General features: G+C 39.6%; 2 protein-coding genes across 2 annotated transcripts in view; one reads left to right on the top strand and one right to left on the bottom strand.

Annotated features, from left to right (window-relative positions):
* Positions 1–10,640, top strand: part of rabgap1l (RAB GTPase activating protein 1-like) — a 112,816-nt gene extending 102,176 nt beyond the window's left edge. Inside the window, exons 21-26 of the mRNA XM_083911386.1 lie at positions 2,301–2,411; positions 2,940–3,044; positions 3,826–3,909; positions 4,449–4,520; positions 5,594–5,794; positions 7,204–10,640. Coding sequence (XP_083767512.1) covers positions 2,301–2,411; positions 2,940–3,044; positions 3,826–3,909; positions 4,449–4,520; positions 5,594–5,794; positions 7,204–7,359 — 729 coding nt within the window. The 3' untranslated portion in view covers positions 7,360–10,640. The remainder of the gene's footprint in view (positions 1–2,300; positions 2,412–2,939; positions 3,045–3,825; positions 3,910–4,448; positions 4,521–5,593; positions 5,795–7,203) is intronic.
* A 119-nt stretch (positions 10,641–10,759) lies between these two features.
* Positions 10,760–25,030, bottom strand: LOC310945372 (uncharacterized protein). The gene is given in 16 exon segments (XM_083911453.1): positions 10,760–11,190; positions 11,552–11,652; positions 12,565–12,736; positions 12,838–12,990; positions 14,109–14,304; positions 14,486–14,534; positions 16,063–16,571; positions 18,074–18,083; positions 19,431–19,590; positions 19,797–19,897; positions 22,386–22,557; positions 22,665–22,817; positions 22,933–23,128; positions 23,769–23,817; positions 24,495–24,768; positions 24,770–25,030. Coding segments are annotated over 16 exon segments (2,688 nt in total). The 5' UTR covers positions 24,968–25,030; the 3' UTR covers positions 10,760–10,995.
* Positions 25,031–25,892: the final 862 nt, after the last annotated feature.

The following is a 25,892-nucleotide window of genomic DNA, read 5'->3' as shown; positions in this document are numbered from 1 at the left end:
TTGCTTTATTTCCTTTCCTCTTTGTTTAAATCTGTCGTGTTGTTTTTTCCAAAATCAGCTCGGGGAACAGCTGAACGCTTTTTAATCAAATGTATCTAGTGTTAAACTGACATTTTTCAGGATATGCAGAGGTTACAATGATTGTTTTGGATGACAGATACCTAGTTGTGGAAGGCAGTCTTTCCAGTTTACTTTTAAATTACTTGTTAGAAACACCTCCCCCTCTTTGACCCTCACTTTTCATCGTATACTGGAGTAATGTAAACATTTTAAAATTTGCATTGCTGTTTTATTGTTTTCACTCACATGTAAGCTATATTTCAGATGTGAACAGGCTGACCCTGAAGAGCAAATTAAATCCCTTTCGCCTTTAATTAAATAGACTGTAAATGCTCTGTGGTCTAGCTGAAACCAAGTCAGAGTATCTTAGTTTGTTAATTCTCAAAATATTTTTTGCCATGGGCCACTCAGTCTGAAGTAGTAGTTGTGAGGGGATACAATAAAATATGAATCAAGACAAGAATAAAAGAAGTACATGTAATAAACATTCAATGGGAATTATGAAAACACGCAAACAAGCAATGTGATAGAGTATGTTGGTATGAACAGCAGCACTGTGTAAGCCGCTGGTTCTGGAGGGAAGGAAGGAAGGTCTGTCATTGTTGATAAGATGTTGGACCAGAGCCATCTCCTCTGCAGCCAGTGCAAATACTCTCTTACTAAGCAAGAAGACAAAAGGGAGACAAAGCAGGAACATTGCTGCTTGTAAATGAGTTAAATCAGTTATAAATCAAACGTGTTTTCATTGAAGGAATCATTTCTTGGATTTAAGTTTCTTTAGGGTTACTGTATTTCAACAATTTAACATTTCATACAGTTTATTCTCCAGGTTCAGGTACGTACTTATTGTGTTGCATTGTTTGTGCGTGTGTATTTTTATTTATGCGCGTGTGACTTTTTTCGTACAGTTGGTCTTTTTCTTGGTGGCTTTTGGTGTTAAATCTTAAAACAAAATAAAAGCCTTGGAAAAAGGAAAGAAAACAGAGCAGGGGGGAGGGAGAGCGAGGCTGGGAAGGGAAACCTCTGTCAGGATCATGTGTTAAAGTTTAGTCTGTGCTGCTGGAGGCTCGATATGAAGACGTTGTTGTGACTGCGGACAGCAGCACGGTAAGCTGCCTCTGCTCCAAGAAATATTTTTAATATGAGGTTTCGTACAGGTTCTTACAGCTTTGACTAATCTTAATTGATCATTTGGCTTAGACATTCAACTTTAATGTGAGGGATTTTATTTTTTTCTGATTGATATGAGTTGGCCATGTTGACTGAGGCAGACTCTTTAGCAAAATACTAAAAGGTAGACTATGCAAGATTAGTGTAAAGACTCAAATGTTTAATCAGTCTAAAACATGAGAACAAAGCAGACAGCTGCAGCATAGGAGAACCTCCCACACTAGCTAAGATGAAGTTAGTCTATCCTCAGTTTGCCCAAATTAAAGCCATCACTTCTCTCCTCACAAGAAGTGATTAATTTAATCGGAAGAGTGACATACAAACTGTCTTCACAGCATGTGACTGACTGTGTGTATAGCTGGTGAGGTAAATGTCTATTTGCTGTGTGTGATCTGCAATGTTATAGTTGCGCTGTTATATAAAGGTGAGCAATTCAGCTTAACTCTTTGTGTGTGTGTGTGCACATGCGCATGTTAATCAGGGGTTAAAGAGGTCATCGTTGTAGGAGTGACAGGATATCAGGGTCAGGTGACCGCTCGTAACCGTGTCAAATGTTTTGTCCCATTGAGGCATGGCCGTCATGTGAGACTGTTTAAAGGCAGACCAGGAGTCATGAGACTCCACTAACGGTTTATAATGGGGATTTTAGAGTGTGTGTGTGTGTGTGTGTGTGTGTGTGTGTGTGTGTGTGTGTGTGTGTGTGTGTGTGTGTGTGTGTGTGTGTGTGTGTGTGTGTGTGTGTGTGTGTGTGTGTGTGTGTGTGTGTGTGTGTGTGTGTGTGTGTGTGTGTGTGTGTGTGTGTGTGTGTGTGTGTGTGTGTGTGTGTTCATTCAAGCAACACACAGACTCTTGGAGGTATGATATACATTGTCAGGGGTTGTTTTGTTATTGCTTGTCACTTTATAGGAACTTAATGGTTGTTTACATTACATCATTCATTCAAAAACATCACAGCCTGTTGTAAGATGAAACCAAGAATACGTGCTCTACAGTGTATCAAACATGTGATCTGTTTACAAGTGTGGATTGACATCACTAAGGCACTAATGTAACTGTGTGCGTGTGTCCAGAGGGAGAATCGTCGTCTTCAGGAGGCCAGTATGCGTCTCGAACAGGAAAATGACGACTTGGCCCATGAGCTAGTCACCAGCAAGATTGCCCTCCGGAACGACCTTGACCAGGTAACACAGCACCTACATATAATCATTTGCTTACTTTGTGTCAAGTTAAAGCTGAATTTATTTATCTTCTGCCAATTTTGTTTGTTTTATTCAAAACGAGAAACAAAATATGCAATATATTATAAATGAACCGCAACTAGCAACTAGACTTATTGGGAAAAGAACATAAACAGATAAATGTAGCTGTAAGCAGAAAAAAACAACATTATTTCTTCACTTTTCCCTCCACTAAACAACTTCTCACACCACCAGAGGACTGCTGTTGATCTGGACAGTTCTCAGCGTGAATCTACAACTTTACAACTTGGTGGATGTGCTACAGTTGCAACCTTGGTATTAAATTAATGTTTGTGTGTATGTGTGTGTGTGTGTGTGTGTGTGTGTGTGTGTGTGTGTGTGTGTGTGTGTGTGTGTGTGTGTGTGTGTGTGTGTGTGTGTGTGTGTGTGTGTGTGTGTGTGTGTGTGTGTGTGTGTGTGTGTGTGTGTGTGTGTGTGTGTGTGTGTGTGTGTGTGTGTGCGTGTGTACAGGCAGAAGACAAGGCCGACGTTTTGAACAAAGAGCTGTTGAGCACCAAGCAACGTCTGGTGGAGACGGAGGAGGAGAAGAGACGACAGGAGGAGGAGACGGCTCAGGTAACACCTGCCCAACAAACTGTTACTCAGTTGGCTTAATGATCTTTGCAATCAAAGATTTGTCTATGTTACTGTAGTTTGTCATGAAAACCACACAGAAATTTGACCAACTGTTTATGAGGCATCACAGTACGTGTGCACCATGATGTTGACTTAATGGCTTCACTATATTTGGCCGTAATTAAAACTCCACTGAAAGGCACAATTAATAATAAATGACGTAAATCAAGTTTGTCAGTGACCAAAGATAATTCATCAGCAGGTGGCCTACATTGGCTATAAGTCATGGTGTCAAAACAGAATAAATGCTCGGTAATTAGAGCAGAAATTCAATAGAGATGTCTAGAAAATATTAATAATATAATCACCATTCCAAACGATGCTCAGTAGTCGTGTAATTAGTGTTGATCAACAGCTCAATTGAAACCCCAGCGAAATACATGGCCTCTATTTTCGGCATTTTAAAAACTCATATTTCACTCTAACACAACCTTTCCTGTGAGCTGTGGTTGTTATTGATCACCAAAGTGGCCAATATTGCTAAAGGTATTTGTTTATTATAATGCTTACAGAGGGACTGATGCAGTATACTGCTGTATTTAACCCCCAACTTCAAGTGTCTGCACAGTGGATGTGTGAATGGCATGAATTCTTACAGAGGCTATTTTTATCACCCTGACATTTGCGTATGTTTAAACATTATGTTATGGTGTTATGTCAGCTCACCCTCCTCATTAGAGTAGGATTTTATGTTCTTGACATCTTGTTTTCTTTCTCCCAGTTGAAGGAAGTGTTCAGGAGGGAGCTCGAGAAAGCAGAGCTGGAGATAAAGAAAACCACAGCGATCATCGCTGAATACAAACAGGTCGGACGGTTTTAATGACTTAAATCCATCTGCTTTATTTAAAATGAAAAAAAAACATCTCACTCATTTGCTCTTTTCCAGTCAGTGGATTGGACTATAGATTTTACAAAACCATTAACTGCAACGTTTGTGTTATTCACCCTTTTTTTCCCCCTTTTTTAAAATACTTTCTGTATTATAACATTAATAACTTTTCACTGTTATTAACAACAGTGGGAGGGATCAACCAATAAATGAATCAACCAATTTATTTATCATACATAATACATAAAACAATACAATTCTAGTGAAATGTAATCTGCCAGTTCCTTTGATTTATGCATTAAAAAACTGTTAATATAATAATAACAGCGTAATAAAGACTGATATTTATTCTTGAATATGAGGAAATATGAGTGTGTGAAGATTTTTTTAAGGAAAAGGTCACGCTGCTCAGTTGAGTATTTTCTGGAGAAACACAAATCAAGAAATCATCAGTGTGTCTCTTATCTTGTAGTTCAATGTGTCATCTCTTATATAACTTCCTCTCTGTGTTTCAGATCTGCTCCCAGCTGAGCACCAGGCTGGAAAAACAGCAGGCGGCAACAAAAGAAGAGCTGGACATCGTCAGGGTGTGTTCACACTTTTAATATACAGCTACTGTAGAAGGTAGCAGATGCAAGTTAGGAGACTTCAAACTCTACTAAGGAACTAAGGACTGCTCTGTCTTTCAATTCAGTTAAGACTTGCTCAGGTCGATACATTATTACAGAGAGAAGTGCTAAAAAGGACACGCACGTCTCTAGCGGGATGGGAGCAGGAACAAAGAAAGAACTTAGAGAAGAACAAATAGATCCACAATCAATCTGAGGAAGAGCTGAAGGCTCAAAACGCCACAGGCATTAAAATCTTTCTAACAGGAGGGATTTAGTGTGCAGGTCTATTTGTTCTTCCCCTGGTACGTTATCACACCCATAAAGAACCTGATTGCACAAATTATCCCACGCTGCTCGTTTTGCTCATGTAAAACATGTAATGTTGCTCTTCGTGGGTTTGGCAGTGTCATCCTGAAATGATTCCTAATCCCTAAGTTTAGCCAGTTGAAACAGGAAGTTGGAAGGGTCGCTTTAAAGTCATCAGGAGGGAAGTACTGTATATATCAGTGTTTATGTAACACTTCCTCTTATGTCATGGTCGGTTTACCACAGGACCCTGACAGTGGTAACATGATTCTACAGTTGTGAGCAGTTATTGTAAAGATCAACTGTAATTTATATTGCTATATCAAACTAATGAGGACTTGCAAGAGATGGAAGCTGAGAGGTCAAGAAAAGTAAACATTGTTGTAAATTAAAGAATGTAATTCAGTAAATCTTTGCAATTTTTTGTTGTTGTTGTAATTGTACAAGGACAAAAGTACAAATAGGGACAGCAAAGTTACAAACAGTAAACGGTATTGAGCAATATTCTATTCAAATATTGCAAATAGTAATAGAGTCAGTAACTGGCAATCACGTGGCAGTAAAGTTTAAACATTATAAACAGTATCCGGCAGTATTGAAAGCTCGGATGTGCGTTACAGCATTCAAACCAAAACAGTGAAAACAGAGCATGAGCCATATCAGCTGTATTCTCCCACTTAAGCACAGCTCTTATTTTCCACTGACCTCTGCTAACTGTTGTGTGTGTTTGTGTGCCTGTGCAGAGTAAAGTAACGGGCTGTGACCACTGTCGGGATCTGTTCACAACCCTCGGGTCCCTCCAGACTCCATCCCCTGGGAGGGATAAGGCGTCCACCGAGCCCCTGGACGAGGAGAAGGACGGACTGAGTGAGCAGCTGAGGCATCTGGAGCTGGAGCTGGCACAGACCAAACTGCAACTGGTGGAGGCCAAGTGCCGCATCCAGGTCAGCAGGGACAGTGAAATGACAACAATAATAACAACTATTGCAAAGATGCAGGACAATATATGTACAGGAAATTGATATATTAAGTAAAAAACAGTCATAACGACAAAGTCAGTATCACAAAGAAAAAACTGTAGTGTGCTCATAACTTAAACAAAGGTAAAAACGAAGACACCAAACATACTCTTAAGCCATGCTAGCTGCTCTTTTTTAGGCATTACTTAGGTACAACACAAGCCCCAACCACAGCGATTTCCTGGTTGTTCTACTGCTGAAGTGCCAAAAACTGCAGTTCTCCCAGTGGTCTATTTCATAAGGTACACAAAAACCATTCTAGTCTGTATGTCTAGGTCATATCCCCATGACAACACTAAGGTGGGGTTTGTACCAGCCTAGCTTTTTTTTTTATTGGAGGTTAAGGTTTATGAATAATTAGGGCACGGCCTCCTGAGTGACAGCTAGCCTCTGGCCCTCACTTCACCTCGGAGGTATGGGTCAGCCAGTTGGACGTATGTCGCTCCCCCCAACATCACATCAATGCCCTTTTTTGGTAAGAGGAAATGAGGCGGAGTCAAACTCTGACAAGATGGCGACTCCCATAGGCGAGAATGAATGGATCAAGTGGAGAGAACGGACCTCGAAGGAGATGCTACGTCCATATTTTATACAGTCGATGGTGCAGCAGCAGCTGAATGCTAATTCTGCCATGCTAACGGAGACAATGTTATAATGCTGATGTTTAGCAGGTACATTACACACCTTAAAGGTCCCATATTGTAAAAAGTGAGACACATTTACAGGTTCAGGTGCTGTATAAATACTATAAAAGCATCAAAATGCTCAAGAAATGCACAAAGCCCTAATTCCGAAAACTGTGCCTTTAAAAGAGCCGTCAGGACTTCTGTAGGTTGGGATGTCACAATTATACTATAAATATGTAGGAAATACCATACTGTAGACGGTAGACGGTGCAGAGACGCCAAGAGGGCAGATGCAGAAGACCCGGAAACATTGACGAATTAGAGCAGACTGGCATTCCAATCCAATAATTGTCAAGATATCTCTCTAATAAACAAAAACATACTTACTTATATATACTTTATAATAATTAAAATGTGATTGAGTACATACCAAAGCACTTCAAGCCAATCCATAAGAAAAGTACATGCAGCCTTGTATGTGACAACTTGAGGGATACACTAAAAAGATGCATTAGAATATACAGGTGCATTTAAATGGGTTTGCTAATTGGAATTGTCAGTTGTCATAAACTGCTCATGTTTGATTGGAGATATTTATGAGAGTTTAGTGCTAAAATACAGAGCCACATGTCAAAACGCAGTAATTTAACTCCTCAGTCCTCCTTCTCCTCTTCCTGACTCCTCTCTGCTCCTCTTGTCTCACTGCAGGAGCTCGAGCACCAGCGGGGAGTCCTGATGAACGAGATCCAGGCGGCCAAGAACTCGTGGTTCAGCAAGACGCTGGGCTCCCTGAAGAACTCTGCCTCCTCTTCCTCCAGCTCCACATCCCAGACGCCGTCCTCTCCAAAGGAGGGCGCCGCATAGGCCTGTCTCCATCTGTCCTTCCCACTGCAGGATGCACACTAGAGCTGAGGAACACAAGCTGAAGAAACGAGCAGCGAGAAATGCAGTATTCCTTTTCCAGAGCTCGCCAGCTTCTTGGATTGCATAAAGCTGAAAAGATAAGCGAGGGAACAGGCGGCGGAGGACTGGATCAGCCACCTGTCTTTTACTTAATGTTTACGTTTGAGTGAACTAAAAAATGTCTGTTGACCTTCTCTGCTTCACAGGTGGTGAGACGGGTGAGGGTGAATAATCAGTGAGGCTCGAAGTTGATTTAAAGTTCAGTGGTCGTTGCAAACAGCGTTTTGTTGAATTCTCATTATAAAAAAAGCTCGATAGATATGCATAATGGAATCGCTTATGTAGGTGAATAATTTAGCTCTACCTTGTGGCCACACATTGCTACAGCAGATTGAGTTATTTTGTCTGAGAGATTGTTTTTAGGTAGCTTAGAATGAAACATTCATTTAGTCTCACAATTTGGACAAAATTTCCAATGATAGCGATACAGCTAAAGATGCAAATATATGATAAGTTTAAAACATAGAAATGTAGTGATCTACATTAACCATCTTCAGCGCAGCAAAGCCGCAGCACTCTGAAAAAGGAATACTGCATTGAGTCTGAACCAAGAACAACACACAATGTTGTATTTCTTTATAGTAATATAACGTAAAATGATGTTGTCATATAAATATGTATAACTAATTATTGATTTTTGTAATAATCTTGTACAGTCATTTCAGAGAAGAAGAGAAAACATAAGGAAAAGTTCTTTGTTAATTTTTTTTTTTTTTTACCGTTTGGAATTTGAATGTCATTTCTCTAGACGTTGACGTAAGCACAGTGTGTGATGTGTGTGAGCGAGTCGAGTCCAAACGCTGGAGAACCACAGTGATAGCCTGCAGAGACCTCAATGTGCTTAATGTCCCCGCTGTTTCTTCTGTCATGGGTTGAACTGACTCAAGGTGTGTAATATCACTCTAAAATTCACTGATTCGATTATCTTTAATCCTGGCTGCAGCTCATGCCTGCAAGTATTTAATTAGCTTTTTTTGTGTGTCACTAAATGCAGATTTCTATGCAGCCATAAAATTCGCTCTTTTCTCTTTCTGCATCCATTTTATACTTTCAATGATTCAGTGGGAATTAGTATAACAGAATGGCACACATCTCCAAAATGGTTTTAAAAGATGCACATGTTACAGATTGACCTTGGTTGTAAAGTTTTAGTTTTGAAAATGTTTTTAAAAGCACCGGTTATGGAATTTGCTCTTTTACAGACTGAAAGATGTCTCCCGTAGAGCCAGATAATCACAGTAGTATTTGGAGAAACTTAGTATGTATGTGTGTTATAAAGACAACACCAGCAGGAAGTCTTTACCCTTTCGCACCTCTTACTGTCATCAGAATTCACTGTAGATACCAGAGGCAGCACATTAAGTCAGGAAATAGTCCAATATATGCTCTAAAGTATCAGTTACATAGCACAATTCATTCCTAATTAAACGCCCAGCCTAACATTAATAAGCAAGACTAAGTTTCAATATTCCCCCGACATTGCCAAACAGACCTAAGGCCATTTGAGCAGCTGTGCCAACACATCTGTCGGATTAAAACAACACACTTTTTAATTAATTCCTCACACAACAAGAACAGCATGTTTGTTAGTATCTTGAAATGAGAACTTTAAGGAGCTGTACTCGATATAATGAAAAAAAAAGTGTGCTGGTATTTCCTCCACCCGGCTCACACAGACGTTCCCCAATATTCGAAATACAGATGTTTTCACACACACTAAATGTGCACGTGCAGCCGGACCGGCAATCACAACTAAAAACAGAAAAAGCTCAGATTAAAACACACACAGGGAGAGCGACTTCGTTATCTGTCAGGACGCAATTACTCCATTATATCTTTACATAGCAGATATTTGTTTGCTGCTTTATTAATGTCCTGAATGTCGAGTACAGAACCTTTAAAACAGATTGTAAATTATGTGCAGATAATTCTGTGTGTTTTCTTTTTAAAAGTGAATAAATTCATGTATGCTTCACACATTAATGTCTCACTTATAGTTACATGGGACTACTAGCTAAAAAGATTAAAATGAATACATGAGCTTTAGTGACTTTGAAAGAAAACAAATGGATGAAAAAAAAAAAACCACTTCATACTTGTTGCTGGGTGAGGAGCAAAGCCAGTGATATTAGCTCAAAGGGACCATTTTGCTGTCTGTGTACTAAGTTGACAAATGCAACCATTAATTGAGCTTTAGCATACGTGTTAGTGCTGCCGGCGGAACGCTGCAGTGTAGGTGCCAAACGTCCTGCTTTATTCTCTGGTTGTCACTGAAGTCAGCCTCTGGACTCTGACTAAGCTCATGTGTACTTGTTTGTGTATGAGTGTGTTTTTGGATGTGTGTATGTACATGTGTGTTCTGCACTGTAACTCAAGCAGTTGAAGTCGAAATGGTTTCTTCTTCACGCGGCTGCCTTTTGTGTTGATGACTGAAGCCGCTGGCTGAAGATAGGAAAGCCATCTGACAGTTTGACATGTTGGAGCGCGTCAACTGTGCCATAAGAGACTTCCCTTCTACTCCGTCCCCAGCGGTCTTCCTCCGGGCTCCCAATGGCCTGAACCGTCCACACCAAGAACCATCTGATCTTATTGACAGAGCTGCTGAATATCATTTCCACCAGGAGTCTCCCAGTAAGACCAGTGTCCTCTCAGCTCGTCTGGAGGAAACGCATCAATATGATGGAAGAGGAGAAAAAGAATATAATTGAATCCCAGGTGCATTTTGCGTTTCCAGGGACATTCCTTCTTCACGTTTTTGCATCAGTCTTGTTAGTCACACCTGTGACAGTTACATACGTCGTGCAAACCAGTTTAATGGAAACTGTGGCCAAGTTGGAGAGAGCTCCTCGTCTTTTATGCGCACTAACACAACATCAATATTTTAAACACTATTTCAAGATGTGTGTTTGTTTTGTTTGTTGAAAAGGTATCCTGAGCACAGAGCATAATTATTTTTTAACCGATGAATAACGTTGCTGAGAGGACAGCTGCCAATTTATAATCCACTCTAATTCAGTTAATGATGCAAAAACAGGCGGCAAGTCGGATTAGAGGTGTGATGCGTGTTGTGTAGTTTACAGTTTGCGGGGAGAGGGATTGCTCCTCAGCTGGTCCGACTCCAACACTGTTCGCTGTACAGTAACTGTCTGACCTGCATTAATAAATTGGAGTTTTTCTGTTCATTTCGTGTAATTTTAGATTTAGTTGAACAAGATACTGACTGTAATAATTCATTTTAGGAATGATATTCTACATCAGAAGTTTCCAAATGCTACTTAACATCCTGTGGTTGTTGTTACAGACGCAACTGAAACATGCAACTTAACAATAAATGTGTTATTTAATTTTTATCTGCCCATGCAAACATTTGAGAAACTGGGAACCTGGAATCAAATACTGTTAAGAAAAATACTTAATGCTTAATGGGAAAAAAAAAAAAACAACAGGGACTGGAATGACGTAACTGAAAACATTGATAGCAGTTTGGTGTAAGCACTGTTGGTGTTCCCGGAGCATATACAGAGTGTAAAGAGTATATTATTCTTTGGTCTCAATGTTGCTCATTTGGTCAGTGAGATCATCAAAGTAACTATCAGCGGCGCGAAGCATCTGGAGGATGGCGGTGAGCAGCAGGATGTCACAGTTCATGTCCAACTCAAATTCCTTGCTGTAGTTCTTCACTGGAACAACACAGCACATTGGCACGCCGGACCGAGCGCTGACCTCCTGCATCTGGATCACAAAAGCAACACGAAAGATTCATTTTTTGAAACAAGCTAAAGAATTGTGTTCATTTGAATTGAGTCTTGTTTTGTTTTTTTCCTTTGGTCCACAGAAAGATTGCTTGTGTTACATTTTTGTATTTCTGTAGGTTATTACTACCTATTACAATTCAACAAGAACATTCTTATCGTATATCTGAACCATTACTGTTCACAAGAGAACTGAATAAGATAACACAAAAACAAGTTATATTGACCAGGATTTCTGAATTTTGTGTGGCTTATATCCTTCAAGTCCACAATGACGGCAGAAAAGGCTATTAACATTTTCTTTGTCAGAGTAAAATCCTACAATTTAGAGTTGATCTCACCAGTTCCTCAATGTAGCCGCTCTTATAGATGTTCGTAATGTCCTGTAAAACTAAAGGGCAGGCTTCATCCACTTTAGTCAGCAGGACCAGCTGAGGAATCCCTGGAAACAAAAAAAAACGTTTAAAAAATGTTCAAATACTGTACTATTTTTGTTAATACTGTACTCATTTTGTTAATGAATAAAGGGATTGTTTGGAGGTTTCAAAGTGATCGTTGTATGAGATACCTGTCCATAATCAGTACATCACCTACAGTTGATGACGGCCAGCATGCCCCCAGTTTGGAGAAGCAGACAGGAGTCCCAGCACAGAAATTAAGCAACGTACTGCTTAAGCAACTCCAACACAGGAGTTGATGGTCTCCTGCTGCCTAAATTGGTTTGTTTGTGTATTGTGTGACTGGTGTTTCAAATGGTAATAAGGACAAACAAAACTAACTGGAGGAGGCAGTGGTAGACGCGCAACTCCTGTGTTTTGCGAGGTTAATTACTGTAAGTTTTTTGGCTTTAAATAGAACGATATTCAGCTTCAATTCCCTGTTAATCAGGGACTCATTTCATCATGTACTGACTATGGATAAGTAAATACCTCTTAAAAACCCATTACAAAACATCCAAACTATTCCTTTAAGACAACCTGTCTCTCTCTAAAGTTCTCTGCATCTAATGTAGTGTACTATACTGTACCGCAGTGTAGTTAAGCTACTAGTTGGTATAGTTACTATGCTACTACTCTATTAAATTCCTATTTGTTTTTATTGTTTCCTGATATTTGAATGCAGCCATCTGTCCTACAGTGCATTCTGTACATAAGCATTAGTATGTACTGCTGTACTAGGTTAGCAGTCCTGACATATTTTGATGGTTTGTGAATATCAAACAACATAGAATACAGAGAACAAAATGAGTTATTTTTTGTATAGTTCATGACTTTAGTCAGATAACGTTTTACTCATTGAGGTCTCGGGATGCAGCTGTACCAATAAAATTAAGTGGGGAATCATTTTCACTGACCCATTAAGTTGACTTTTTTGCGGATAGCTTCCAGCTTCAGCTCCAGTTTTGTGGGCATGATGGAGACCTTGCAGGCATCAATAACGTACACCACACAGTGGATCGTGTCCTTAAGTCCCGAAGACTTACGGTAGTCGCTGGCCTCCGCACTCAGAGGAGCAGAGGGGTTGAACTGAGTCACACAGGTGAAAGTTTGTGTCACAGAACAACACTACAACCAAATCAGTGCATCGTCCCATTTGTTATCCTGCTGAATGTAACAAAAAGCTCTACCTGATAAGTGTTTGGCAGGTGACCTTTGAGGATGCTGATGATGTCATCCATGTCAAGCCCTGCCCCTGTGCTTTCCTCCAATCCCATGGTATCACACAAGATGATCGGCAGAGGTTTTCCTCCCCGTCCGTCTTTCACTGAGTAGGTGCGAAACTGTCATGTAAGATGTAATGGATGGTGAGAATTTTAATTTGTAGACTTAACAACACAAGGTCACTCCGCCTTTTTAAAAGACTTTCAAACACAGGACAGGCAAAGTGTACTTGACCAGCAGCCATAAAGACAGGTCCTGTCAGTCACTTAGTAAGTGCAGATAATAGTTTTGTCACTAGCACTCAAGACCCTACTTTCTCTAGATATAAACAAACACTATAAGTGATCAGTAAGGGCTATCTTCGCAGTTCAAATAGCAAAAGAACAAAAGGGTGATCAACTTTTTAAATGTAGTTTGAATGGTAGAAATCTGTTTAGCCATTGTGGACATATAAATGTCAAAAGTCAAGAAATGCCTGCAAATTTGAGAGTGTACGGAGGGGTATCACATCAGTAGGCCATTGTAAGCTGTTGGTAATTTCAACATACTGTCCCAGGGAAACATAAGTCAAACGTTTGACCTAGGGAAAAACATATTTAGGATATTAAGCTTGGGAACAAAGGATCATGGGGATAGACACACTCCCTTCAAATAGTGTGTTAGAATACTAGCATTTGCTAATCCGCACTAAACACTAAAGTACAGCTGGAGCTGTTGGGAATAACGTTAGCTATGCTGTGGTCATTGTCTGTTATGACTTATTAGATTGAAATCCTGAGGAAAGAGTCGGTTCATCAGAATTATAATTTATCCTGAGGGGACGTAAATGTCTACAAAATGTCATGGCAATCCATCCAAAAGTTGTTGACACATTTCATGGAAAACCACAAATGTGTCCCTGATGCTGCTAGAGGGAAACTTTGGGCTCACCAAAATCAGTAAGATTTATCCCCTGGGCAATCAATGTCCATGCAAAATGGCAATTTCTATAATAGTTGAGATATTTCAGTCATGCACAAAAATGTGCCCTCTGTGGTGCCCTTCTGTTATATCATAGAGGCTGTCCTACATGCTAGTAAATGTTCTATGAGATGTAGGTGGTGCCCTTTTTTCCACAACTGGTAGTAATGGTGTATAATTGTTGATGTTTTTTGGTTTAAAAACAGATCCATTTTACAAAGATATGAACTGTAAAGAGGTGGATGCACTGATTGTTGCAGCAGTAGCTGAAACTAACCCGTGTGGTGAGGCTGGTGGTGGAGCAGCCGGCGATGGCCTGGTTGCTGACGTGGCCTCTGAATACAGAGTTGACAGAATTGAAGAAGCTGGACTTTCCAGCTCCAACTGGTCCAATGAGCAGGACCCGGACCTGGGACACAGAGCTGACCGTGGGGCGGTAGAGCTTAATAGCATCAATCAGCTCTGTCCTCTTCCTGACAAAAAAAGAGCCGTTTTAAAACATCCTCTGTTTTAATTTCCTCAGGTCTTTTTGTATATTATGACAAGGTGCAGTATACTGTGACATATTAAAGAGTATTACAGTAATAGCATTATAGGATGCAAAGCATGGACATAGAAAAAAGAAGCTGCAAAGTGCTGCCCCTTCCAGCTTACTCATTTTCCCAGACCATCGGCCTCCATGGCTTCTCAAATTCTGGGATCTCTGTTGAAGAGAAAAATAATAAAAAAACAATAATATAACTTATTTTATCCAAATAACACCCAGTCATTCAATTTTGATTAGGTTACATTGTAAAAATCAACAAAATGAATAACCTATAAACTGTTTTTTGAAGTCATGAAACATGAACTAAAGTGATCACATAATTCAACCTAAAAAGAATTAGCATCCCTCAGACAAGCTCATTTCTTACTTTAGTTTGTTGAAACCACTGCCTTGTTTGTTCCCTTACTTCTCAGCACATAATAAATACTCACACTGAACTGAGATCCATCATTTCTGAGCTACTGATTATTATTTGTCAGTCCGATGTTAAAAAGCAAACCAGAGGGGGTCATCCCTATGTTCCACGGGTCCCTTTTCTCCCCAAAAGGGTCCTATGTTCCCCGGTTGCATAAGCCTCTACCATTTGCAGATTAAATTCAGCATTTTGTTAGGGCTAGGGTCAGGGTAAGGGGGTAGTGTTAAGGTCTACAGAATCCTATTTGCAAGGGAATTTTGCACTGATTGTGGAAAAAATAACAGAACGGGAAACATAGGACCCTTTCTGTGACAAGTGGGGAACATAGGACTCCTGTGAAAACAGGAGTCCTATGTTCCCGGGTCCTATCCAGAGCTCTCTGCTATTTAGCTGAACTGTTTAGACCAGTGTCTCGTATCCACATAAATCCAGACATGTATCTAGTTCTCGTCTATTGTGTTTATTCTGACATATTTGCTGAAATTGTCAATGTATCCTGACAGCAATCTGATACAAACATTCTGTGAAAACAATCATGTAGCTTTGCATTGAGCTGCTGCTCCTTGTGTGCTGCCAATGGCTTCCACCGCGACTGACCCTCAACCAATCAGAGCAGAGGAGTTTGACGCAGCGTTGATGACTGCTCATGAACTCTGATCAAACTGTGAAACTAGGCAGCGCTCATCAAATATGAGTAAAGATTATGTTACTGTAGTGCATATTTCTCACATAAAGGGTTTCATAGATATATTTTAGTTTACTGTTTAGCTGTAAAATGAGAATGTTTTTGACTAAATTGAGCCCAAACCAAGCCCCACCACCTGTACTGACCGACAAAATTTGTAATTTTACAGCTAAACCATTAAAACTTGGCCTGAGTTGAGCTTCAAACTGCTTCTGAACAGAGCCATGATCTGTTTGTTTGACCCTTTGTGTGAGAATTACTCACCACAGTTACAGAATCTTGGTTCATATTTGATTAGTTTAAGAGTTCATGAGCAGTCATTGATGCTGTGTCAGAGACTCTGCTCTGATTGGTTATTTGAGGTCAGTCACAGTGGACTGATGCCATTAAGATGCCATTAAGATGCTGGGGTACTTTTTTTTCCCTGTCTGTCTGAAATTGCTGTGAGGATATAGAGACAGTTTCAGGAAATATTTTAATAGAAAGTTTCCGACTTTAATCAAGTTTGCCTTGTGTGTGATGTTAGAAACAATCTGTTTGAAATACGTTAAGCATAAATATTTGGTTGATAAAGGAGAACTCACCCTCCACTTGGTAGACTTCACAATCAGACAGGTTCAGGTCGTTGCCGTGCATTTCTGCAGCAACAAAGTTGTAATAATTTCCTGGACTGCTGTACACTACTGCTTTGCTTCCATTGACAAGAACCAACGCTTCTCCAAAATATGGACCAGAGTTACCAACCATTCTCACTGCATTAGCTGCACCAGTTACCGGATATTTTAGAAGCTTTTCTCCACTGAAGGTGAAAAGAAAGGCCTGGTCATCATTCACAAAATATCCAGTCTGACTGAAAGGTTGTTGGGTGTAGCCTCCAAACACATAACCAGATGCGTTATAACCCACAGACACTGTGGGACAGTGGGTGTCACATCGTTGGTGGAAGGCTGCGCCGGTGAATCCATGGATGCTGGCCTTGTACAGCAGCTGGAGTTTGACTCTTCCCAGCTGAGAACAGATAGTTTTCTGCTGGCTCCCGGTTAGCATGGGGTTCATGATGGTTGTTCTGCTGCAGTTCTTCACCGTCCGGAGCCTTTAAAGTGTCTGAACACAAAAAAATAACAGTTATTTCAATTGTAGATTAACTGACTCATGGGCTAAACTGGACTCACTTAGTATGATTCAGGTTAGAGGTAGAGACACTAAACTGCTTTCTTAAGTTAAATGTAGTGAGCATTTGAACCTGGCTTTGGAGCACATCATAAATATATGAAATATATGACCCTCTCAGCAGCACACTGTGTTGAGTGTAGTGGATGCACTTTAGTACACTGATCTACATCATTCAGCTGTTACACACACAATTTATCATGAATAGATTCGGAGCATAAATACATTTTAATAGATAAAGCAGAAGTCTTATACAAACCATGATTATATTGAGTTTTTGTGCTTTTAAATAAAATGTTGTCCATACATTTATTCCTCTCCTGATGCATGTTCCTTTGACAGTGAGAGGTGTGATTCAACTCTCTAGAGGCCATATTTATTAGTGCTTTTGTTCTTCTGCCCATAACAAAACAGGTAAATAAGTCAATTGCGGTGGACAAAGTCTGTTTTCAGAGTGATCTAATAAAAGAATGCCGGATTGCATTGAAACTCCGTTTTACTAAGCCTACATTTACTTATTAAGGCGCTAAAAATAAAGAGAATATCGAGATTAAACTTGACAGCCGTCAGTCGGACACAGTATGCAGCTTTAACATCAACCATCAGGTGCTCAAATCTACACATCGTTCGTAGAACTTCATGTTACCCTTCAACGAGTTCATGTTAGTGTGAATTATTTAGTTTTACCTGCTCTTTGGAGCACAGTTAGCGATAGAGCTGAATCACTTTCCAGGGAGAAAGAATTGCTTATACATGTTGTTGTTGTTGTTCGGACATTAAGCCTCACTTAAACCGGAAGTATTAGGCCTTTGCCTTCGAAATAAAAGAGTAAAAAGTCATTTTGAAGAAGTGTATTTGATCAAAATGAACTTCCTTAACCAAATTCAAAATTAGAATTTAGTACATTTATAGGCTATTGTTGATCACCAGACTGACGTCAGTTTAATGTGGAGTTTTGATTAAAAACAGATACTCGTTTTACTCGTTAAATGACTTGTTCATGGAACATTTGATTTAAAGCAATTCTTACCTTTCTTGCATGTGTCAATTAGATCACTTAGCGCTGCGTTCAAGTGCCATGGGAAGTCCGAATTTTCGGACCTCCAACAAGTGCACTGGGATCCCTGTCAGGTTCCATGAGCAACGCAAGTGAAATGGAGCCATGGTCGATGGATGACAGGCAGGAAGCTTTATGATTGGTCAGACTATTATCAGAAATATAAGAGAATTGAATATTGATGAGTTTCCACACCTGGTGGATTTCTTTTACATTTGACAGTGCCATACGCTTATTAGGAGCATTTTAAGATTACAAAAGAAAAGTGTAACAATGCCAGAAAAGGAAGAATTGCTTTAAATGAATAAGTCCAAACGGAGACCTTGGCTGGTCTTCACCACGGTTAAGTTTAGATCCCAGAGCCTCACCTCCTTTGTTCTGATTGGATGATGGGACAACAGGTGTGACGCTATGAGTAACATTGAGAAAGTACCTTTCAAAAAAAGCTACGTATTTCATCCATGTTGTGTTTGTTTGGTAAGGGCTTTTTACAATCTAGACTACAATCTACAATCTGTTTAGACTTATTTCTTTGTTTTGTTTTTGGGAAGAAAGTTTATTTTGTAATGTACTTTTTAAAATACAACTGGGGGTCTCCTGATCCTTTGAGCCCCAATAAAAAGAATTAACAACATGACAGTTTTGTGACGCGATCAATCACGAGTATCTACTAAACAAAAACACTCAGACTTTATTTTGAAGTTAATAACGGGAAGTTATAGACACATTTTAGTCGCTTTGACGGACACAACATTTAACTTTCGTTTTCCCATTAACCCGATGATCTCATCGTTCACAACAGAGATGTTGTTATATCAAAATGTCTCCATTGTACGCAGTCCATAAGTTATTCATAAAAATATATTTATTATAAAGCTTTGGCTTCTAGACAGAATATGACATTATTTTAATACCTATTTTAATATACTGTGTGTGTGTGTAGAAGTTATCCTGAACAGAGCATTCATAGATTAAATAATTAATGATATGGAGAGGACCGCGGCTCATTTATAATCTACTCTAATTCAGTTAATTTCAATGATGAAAAGCAGGAAGAAAGTGGTTTTAGATGTGTGATGTGTGTTGTGTATTTTAGATTGCTGCTAAAAATAGCAAATTGTTGTGTTCATTCGTGCACTTTGAGGTTCTACTTCTAAATGCAGAATATGAAACAAAGGTAATTCATTTAGAAATCATTTGTGTCTGAATCATAGGAACATTGTGTTGGTTTCCAAATCATGCACCACATCCAGACTGGCCAGCCAGAGCTTTTATTGTCAGTGTGTTTACAACTCAAAGTACAAACTGAAGGTACATTACATGCAACATACAAATAACTGTGATTATATCAGCTTATACAATGTTAGTTATTTTCCTGACAAAAAAACATCAAATACTTATAAAAAAATTAGAAAATCAACCTTGAAATTAGAAAAAAACAAGTGCAAAGGCATATCTGACACTGAGCATCAGCACAAACAAACAAAAAAAAGGGCGTGACAACTTTGAATACTAAAAACAAAATATTAAATTGTGAGATTACATGAGAGGTATAGCAAAACATCAAAACCTGGAGTGTATAACTATTACTGTAATAATATATAATACAATGATGAAGTATTTTATGGATGTAGGCATAGATGTGTCATTGTGAAGGACATTTCATGAACATCTGGTGCAGTAATACTCCCTATTCCTTGGTTTCAAGTTTGCAGAATTTATCACTGATGTCATCAAAGTAATTATCTGCGAAGCGAAGCATCTGGATGACGGCACTGAGCAGCAGGATGTCACAGTTTGGGTCCAGCTCCAGCTCCTCGCTGTAGTTCTTCACTGGAACAATACAGGACACTGTAACACCGAGCCGAGCGCTGACCTCCTGCATCTGGATCCCAAAAGAGTGTAGGACATCTTCAATACTCAACCAGTCAAGTACTTTTGGATCTATGTGTATTCAATTACAGAAACTAACAGAAATAAAAATGACTTTGACTGTCAACTGAGCTCAAGACTTAAATAAAAACACACTACTACCCTACAGTACAATAAACACAAATCATTTTCTTCTGCATAAAATCACAACATCCTCACCATTTCCTTGATGTATTCACTCTTGTAAATGTTTCTCACATCCTCTTTCACCAAAGGGCAGGCCTCATCTACTTTTGTGAGCAGAACCAGCTGAGGAATCCCTGGAAATAGCGTAGGAGGAGCAAGAACATCTTTAGGTACTTATTAGGTATTTATTTTAAAAGTTGTACTCCGTAAGATTTCCATGCAGTTAATTTTCTTTTAAGTTCCTATCAAAGAGTGAGTTAAAACAATGATGACTGATCATATGACCCACTAATGAAAGAGTTTTTATTTGCCTCTTTGCTGAGTAACCCAATATCCGTGTCTGTGGCAACGTTCCTGCGCTATATTCAAATGTACCGCAAGGTTAGTGACCATGTTAACTCAGTCAGCAGCGGTTTGTCTGCCAGTCAGAGCAAGTCACTGAAACCTATTCTGCATTTAATTGTCATCGGAAATCAGGAACTTTCAACTTCTGAGTCAGGTTTGAAGTAAAGGCACAAGTGTAATAGGAGCGTGCGGGGTGTGTGTGTGTGTGTGTGTGTGTGTGTGTGTGTGTGTGTGTGTGTGTGTGTGTGTGTGTGTGTATTTAAGAGGTTAACATATAGGGGATGGTCTGGAAGGCTGTCCTACAATTACATCTTCTAGTCTGGTGAGTCTAGTTTGTGCACTAGCTGCTGTCATCAAATATACAGTGCCTATCATAAGTATTCACCCTCTTGGATGTTTGACCCTTTTATTGCTATCATAAATCAATCATGGTCAATCAAATTAGGCTTTTTTTCACACAAAAATGTATTGGAAAAAAACTCTTTAATGTCAAAGTGATAACAGATTTCTACAAAGTAATGTTAATGAAACAAAATTATATAAAGAAAAATAATTGTTTGCATAATTATTCACCCACTTCTAGTCAGTATTTAGTAGATGCACCTTTGGCTGCAATCACAGCACTGAGTCTGTGTGGATAAGTCTCAATCAGTCTTGTACATCTGCATACTGCAATTTTGCTCCATCCTTCTTTGCAAAACTGCTCAAGCTCTGTCAGGTTGCGCGGGTATCGGGCATGAACAGCCCTTTTCAAGTCCAGCCACACATTCTCTATAGGATTGAGGTCTGGGCTTTGACTCGGCCACTCCAGAACATTTACCTGGTTCTTTTTAAACCATTCCTGTGTAGCTTTTGCAGTATGCTTTGGATCATTGTCTTGCTGGAAAATAAATCTTCTCCCAAGCCGTAGTTCTCTTGCAGACTGAAAAAGATTGTCCCCCAGGATTTCTGTGTATTTTGCAGCATTCATTCTGCCCTCTATCTTTACAAGCCTTCCAGGGCCGGCTGCTGCGAAACATCCTCACAGCATGATGCTGCCACCACTATGCTTCACAGTGGGGATAGTGTGTTTTCCGTGATGTGAAGTGTTTTTTGCCAAAAATAACGTCTTGTCTGATGGCCAAAAAGCTCAACTTTGGTCTCATGGGACCAAAGAATCTCCTTCTACTTGACCATTGAGTCTTCCACATGCTTTCTTGGCGAACTCTAGACGAGATCTAATATGAATTTTCTTCAACAGTGGCTTTCTCATTGCCACTCTCCCATAAAGCTTTGACCGTGAAGAACTCGGGCAGCAGTTGCTATATGCACAGTCTCTCCCATCTCAGCAGCTGAAGCTTGTAACTTCTTCAGAGTTGTCGTAGGGGTCTTGGTGGCTTCTCTCACTAGTCTCCTGCTTGCACAGTCACTCAGTTTACGAGGGCGGCCTAAACTAGGCAGATTCACACATGTGCTATTTTCCTTCCATTTCTTGATGATTGATTTGACAGAACTCCGGGGGATGTTCAATGCCTTGGAAATTTGTATCCATCCCCTGAATTGTACTTTTCAATAACCCTTTCCCTGAGTTGCCTGGAGCTTTCTTCTGTCTTCATGGTGTAATGGTAGCCAGGAATACTGATCAACCAGTCTCTGGACCCTTCAGACACAGGTGTTTTATACCTCAATCACTTGAGACACAGCCACACCACTCAGGTGATCTTCATTACACTACTTGTGAGACTATTGGCACCAATTGGTTGGACCTCTTTTAAATTAGACCATAACATTTAAAAGTGGGTGAATAATTATGCAAACAATTATATTTCTTTATATAATTTTGTTTCATTAACATTACTTTGTAGAGATCTGTTTTTACTTCGACATTAAATAGTTTTTTCCAATAAATTTTTGTGTGAAAAAGCCAAATTTGATTGACCATGATTGATTTATGAAAGCAATAAAAGGGTAAAACATCCAAGGGGGTGAGTACTTATGATAGGCACTGTAGCAAATACAGAGTAGCAAATACTCTTCCCTGTATTAAAGTTTTAAGCCATGTGTCAATTTAACTCCAAGATGATTTACAGGAATCAAATGTCCAACCTTGAATAACAATGTGTAAAATAAAATTCTTACAATTAAAAGTCTATGGTTAAAACAGTAAAAAAAAAAATTGAAAACACTGGAAGTCATATATTGAGCTACCTGAACCGTGGCTTAAGACAGTTAAGGCCCATTTCATGAGTTTTGACACACACACACACACACAATGAATTGGGACTCAATCTTACTGACCCATTAAGTTGACCTTTCTGCGGATAGCCTCCAGTTTCTCCTCCAGCTTTGTGGGCATGATAGAGACCTTGCAGGCATCAGTGACGTACACCACACAGTGGATCTTGTCCTTGAGGCCTGGGGACTTACGATAGCCACTGGCCTCTGAATGCAGAGCAGCAGAGGGGTTGAACTGAGTCACACAGTTGAGGGGAAAGACAGGGACAGTTTGAGTTAACTACAGCCAAATCAGTGGCTCATACTGTACATTATCCTGCTCAATGAAACAAAAATCTGTACCTGATAACGGTCTGGCAGATGGCCTTTAAGGATGCTGCTGATGTCATCTATGTCAAGTCCTGCCCCTGTGCTTTCCTCGTATCCCATGGTATCACAAAAGATGATTGGCAGAGGTTTTCCTTCTCGCCCTGCTTTCATCGAGTAGGTGCGAAACTGTCGGGGGAAAAAAGCAATCGAGTAACAAAACACATAATGAGGACAGGGCCGGGTTTTAATTTTGAAATCAATCACCACCACAAATGGAAATCATTAAGAGGCAAGAGCAAACCTGTGTGGTGAGGCTGGTGGTAGAGGAGCCAGAGATAGCCTGGCTGGTGACGTGGCCTCTGAATACAGAGTTGATAGAATTGAAAAAGCTGGACTTTCCAGCTCCAACTGGTCCGATGAGCAGGACCCGGACCTGCGACACAGAGCTGACTGTGGGTTTGTACATCTTAACAGTCTCCATCAGCTCCTTCTTCTTCCTGTAGAAAGAAGAAATGATGTAGAGAAGTAGAGCATTTTCCCATTGACTTCTATACAAACAGACTTCTTTTTGCAATCAGTGGAGTCGTCCCCTGTTGGACATTCGAGAGAATGCAGGTTTAAGGCAGTTCAGCATTTGTTTCACTTTTCAGACCTGGAAGCTACGTCCATCTTCATCATACGTCTATGTGCATCACTCAGGACTCAAACTCACGACCTCAGACACCAGTGGCACGTCATGATTTTGTTGAGCCAACTGCCCACTGAGAACTGTTCTTCATCAAAACAACATCTAGATGTCTGTGATTGATTTTTTTTTTTTGCACAAAGCCAGTTAACCTCTGCGATGGCACATAGCAGTGATGGTTCATGAGAATTTGCCATGAATTGTCGAGTTACAAAAGCATGGTAAACTAATTTGACAGTCCATTATAATCTAAAGTAGCTGGTATAATATATATTAGGATTTGCCATGAATTGTCGTTGTATAATATATGTTATATTTAAATGATGAAAACAAAAATACAATATTTTTCATAGTGTATACAGTATCTTATATTGGACAATAGTAAGCATGTTATTTGTTTGTTATTTATTGTATATATGTTAGCATCATGTGCAGGATAGTATCCGTCTTACTCAGATTCCCAGATTATCGTCCTCCATGGCCTCTCAAATTCTTTGGTTTCTGTTGGACAGCGAAAACAATTTTTCAATATATAAACAACAAATGATCAAAACACAAAACACAATTAAACAAAACATGATATCACACAGCATATTTTATCATATTCATGATAATCTTTTTGCCTGTTGTTTGCGTTGACTTATGCAGACAAAGATTATGTCATATCATCATAACCTGATCAACAGTACTTCCTCAAGTGTAGAATTAAGGCAAAGAACAAAGAGTGACAACATGCAACACATCACCTGCAGTGATGAGCACACATCAGCAAGATTTTTAACTTGCCAACTGTTAATGTGTGTTTATGAAATTTAAAGCTGTGGTGTTTAAACAGTTTTCCATAGGAAATGCCTGGCCGTGAACTAACTTGATGAGCCTTTCATTATTTGGAAATGGAGCAAATTCTGTATATTAAGTTGAACCACTCCATCAGTACAAGCAGAGCTGGTTAATGTAATGTTTTAGTCACTTTAAGGCTGTATTGTTTTAGTCATTTTAAGGCTGTAACAAACACTTTTTTTAGCAACTGTTTGCTCAAAAAGAGACATTTGGGCTATCACTATGTTTTGGTTTCATATTTATCTATATTTAGCTTCTTTATTAAAAGGAAATTTAAGACACAGCCACCCTCCCGATCCATATGTTTTTATAATTTATAATATTTATATTAAACTCACCCTCCACTTGGTAGACTTCACACTCAGACAGGTTCAGGTCGTTGCCGTGCATTTCTGCAGCAACAAAGTTGTAACAATTTCCTGGACTGCTGTACACTACTGCTTTGCTTCCATTGACAAGAACCAACGCTTCTCCAAAATATGGACCAGAGTTACCAACCATTTTCACTGCATTAGCTGCACCAGTTACCGGATATTTTAGAAGCTTTTCTCCACTGAAGGTGAAAAGAAAGGCCTGGTCATCATGCACATAATGTCCAGTCTGACTGACTGGACAGTTGGGTGTAGCCTCCAAACACATAACCAGATGTGTTATAACCCACAGACACTGTGGGACTGTGGGTGTCACATCGTTGGTGGAAGGCTGCGCTGGTGAATCCATGGATGCTGGCCTTGTACAGCAGCTTGAGTTTGACTCTTCCCAGCTGAGTGCAGATAGTTTTCTGCTGGCTCCTGGTTAGCATGGGGTTCATAGTGGACAGTTGGTTGAAGTATATTAAGGATGGTGAATGAACTTCTGGCGTTTATCCACTTTGTTGTCTAAATACAAAAACAAACACATGCATTAAAATACAGGATATCTAGACTAATTGAGCTTGGACTGTCCTCCTGGATAAGAAGTCATTATATACCTGACCTGATGAAGGTCAGAAAGACTGAAACGTTGAGAGAACGAACCTCGACGGGCATGCTACGTCCATTTTTATACAGTCTATGGTCCAGCCGTACCCCGGGGTGTTAAAAACACTATTAGGCTATTCTATTGGGAAATAAAGCTGTCAGAAACATATAACGCTCACTCAGCGTCAGCCAAAGTGCTAAAACGTGAAAAAGAGCATCAGCAACTTAAAGCAGAGGAGCTGTCTATTTCCCTATAGTGCTGAAACTACTAGACTTTAACAGAAGTTTATTTTGTGCTATAACCTCACAAGTGCGTTTTACTTTGATATAACGTAAATAGATAATAATAATAATAAAATAAAGCATATATATATCCTACATTTAAAAATCCCCTCTGCATTTACAACATCTTTGAACGTAGCCTGCAGATACAGTGTGTAGGGCCTAGACACCAGACACCACTCGTTGTCAATTCAGCTAAAATTACCTTGATTCCTCTTGTTGTTGTTGTTGTTGTTCTATGCAACATCCCACCCCACACCATGGGTAACCGCACTTCCTGGGCTGTCGATATTTACGCCCCTGTACCGTAACTGGCACAGATTCAGATAGAAACCGAAACTTTCAGCAGATTGATGCATGTTGAGGCCAAACAGTAGCTTTCGTTTTCCTCTCAGAATGAAAAAAAAAAAAAGGTTTTCCACGCCGCAAGTTTTTTCCAACATCGCGTCAATTTTGACATCTTTATATAAGCCTGTTCATCTAATAGGCTACTGT

This window comes from Echiichthys vipera (assembly GCF_963691815.1).
Source record: "Echiichthys vipera genome assembly, chromosome: 3".
In the NCBI taxonomy this organism is placed as follows: Eukaryota; Metazoa; Chordata; class Actinopteri; order Perciformes; family Trachinidae; genus Echiichthys; species Echiichthys vipera.
The sequence above is the reverse complement of the archived record's forward strand: the minus strand, read 5'-3'. Positions and strand labels throughout refer to the sequence as shown.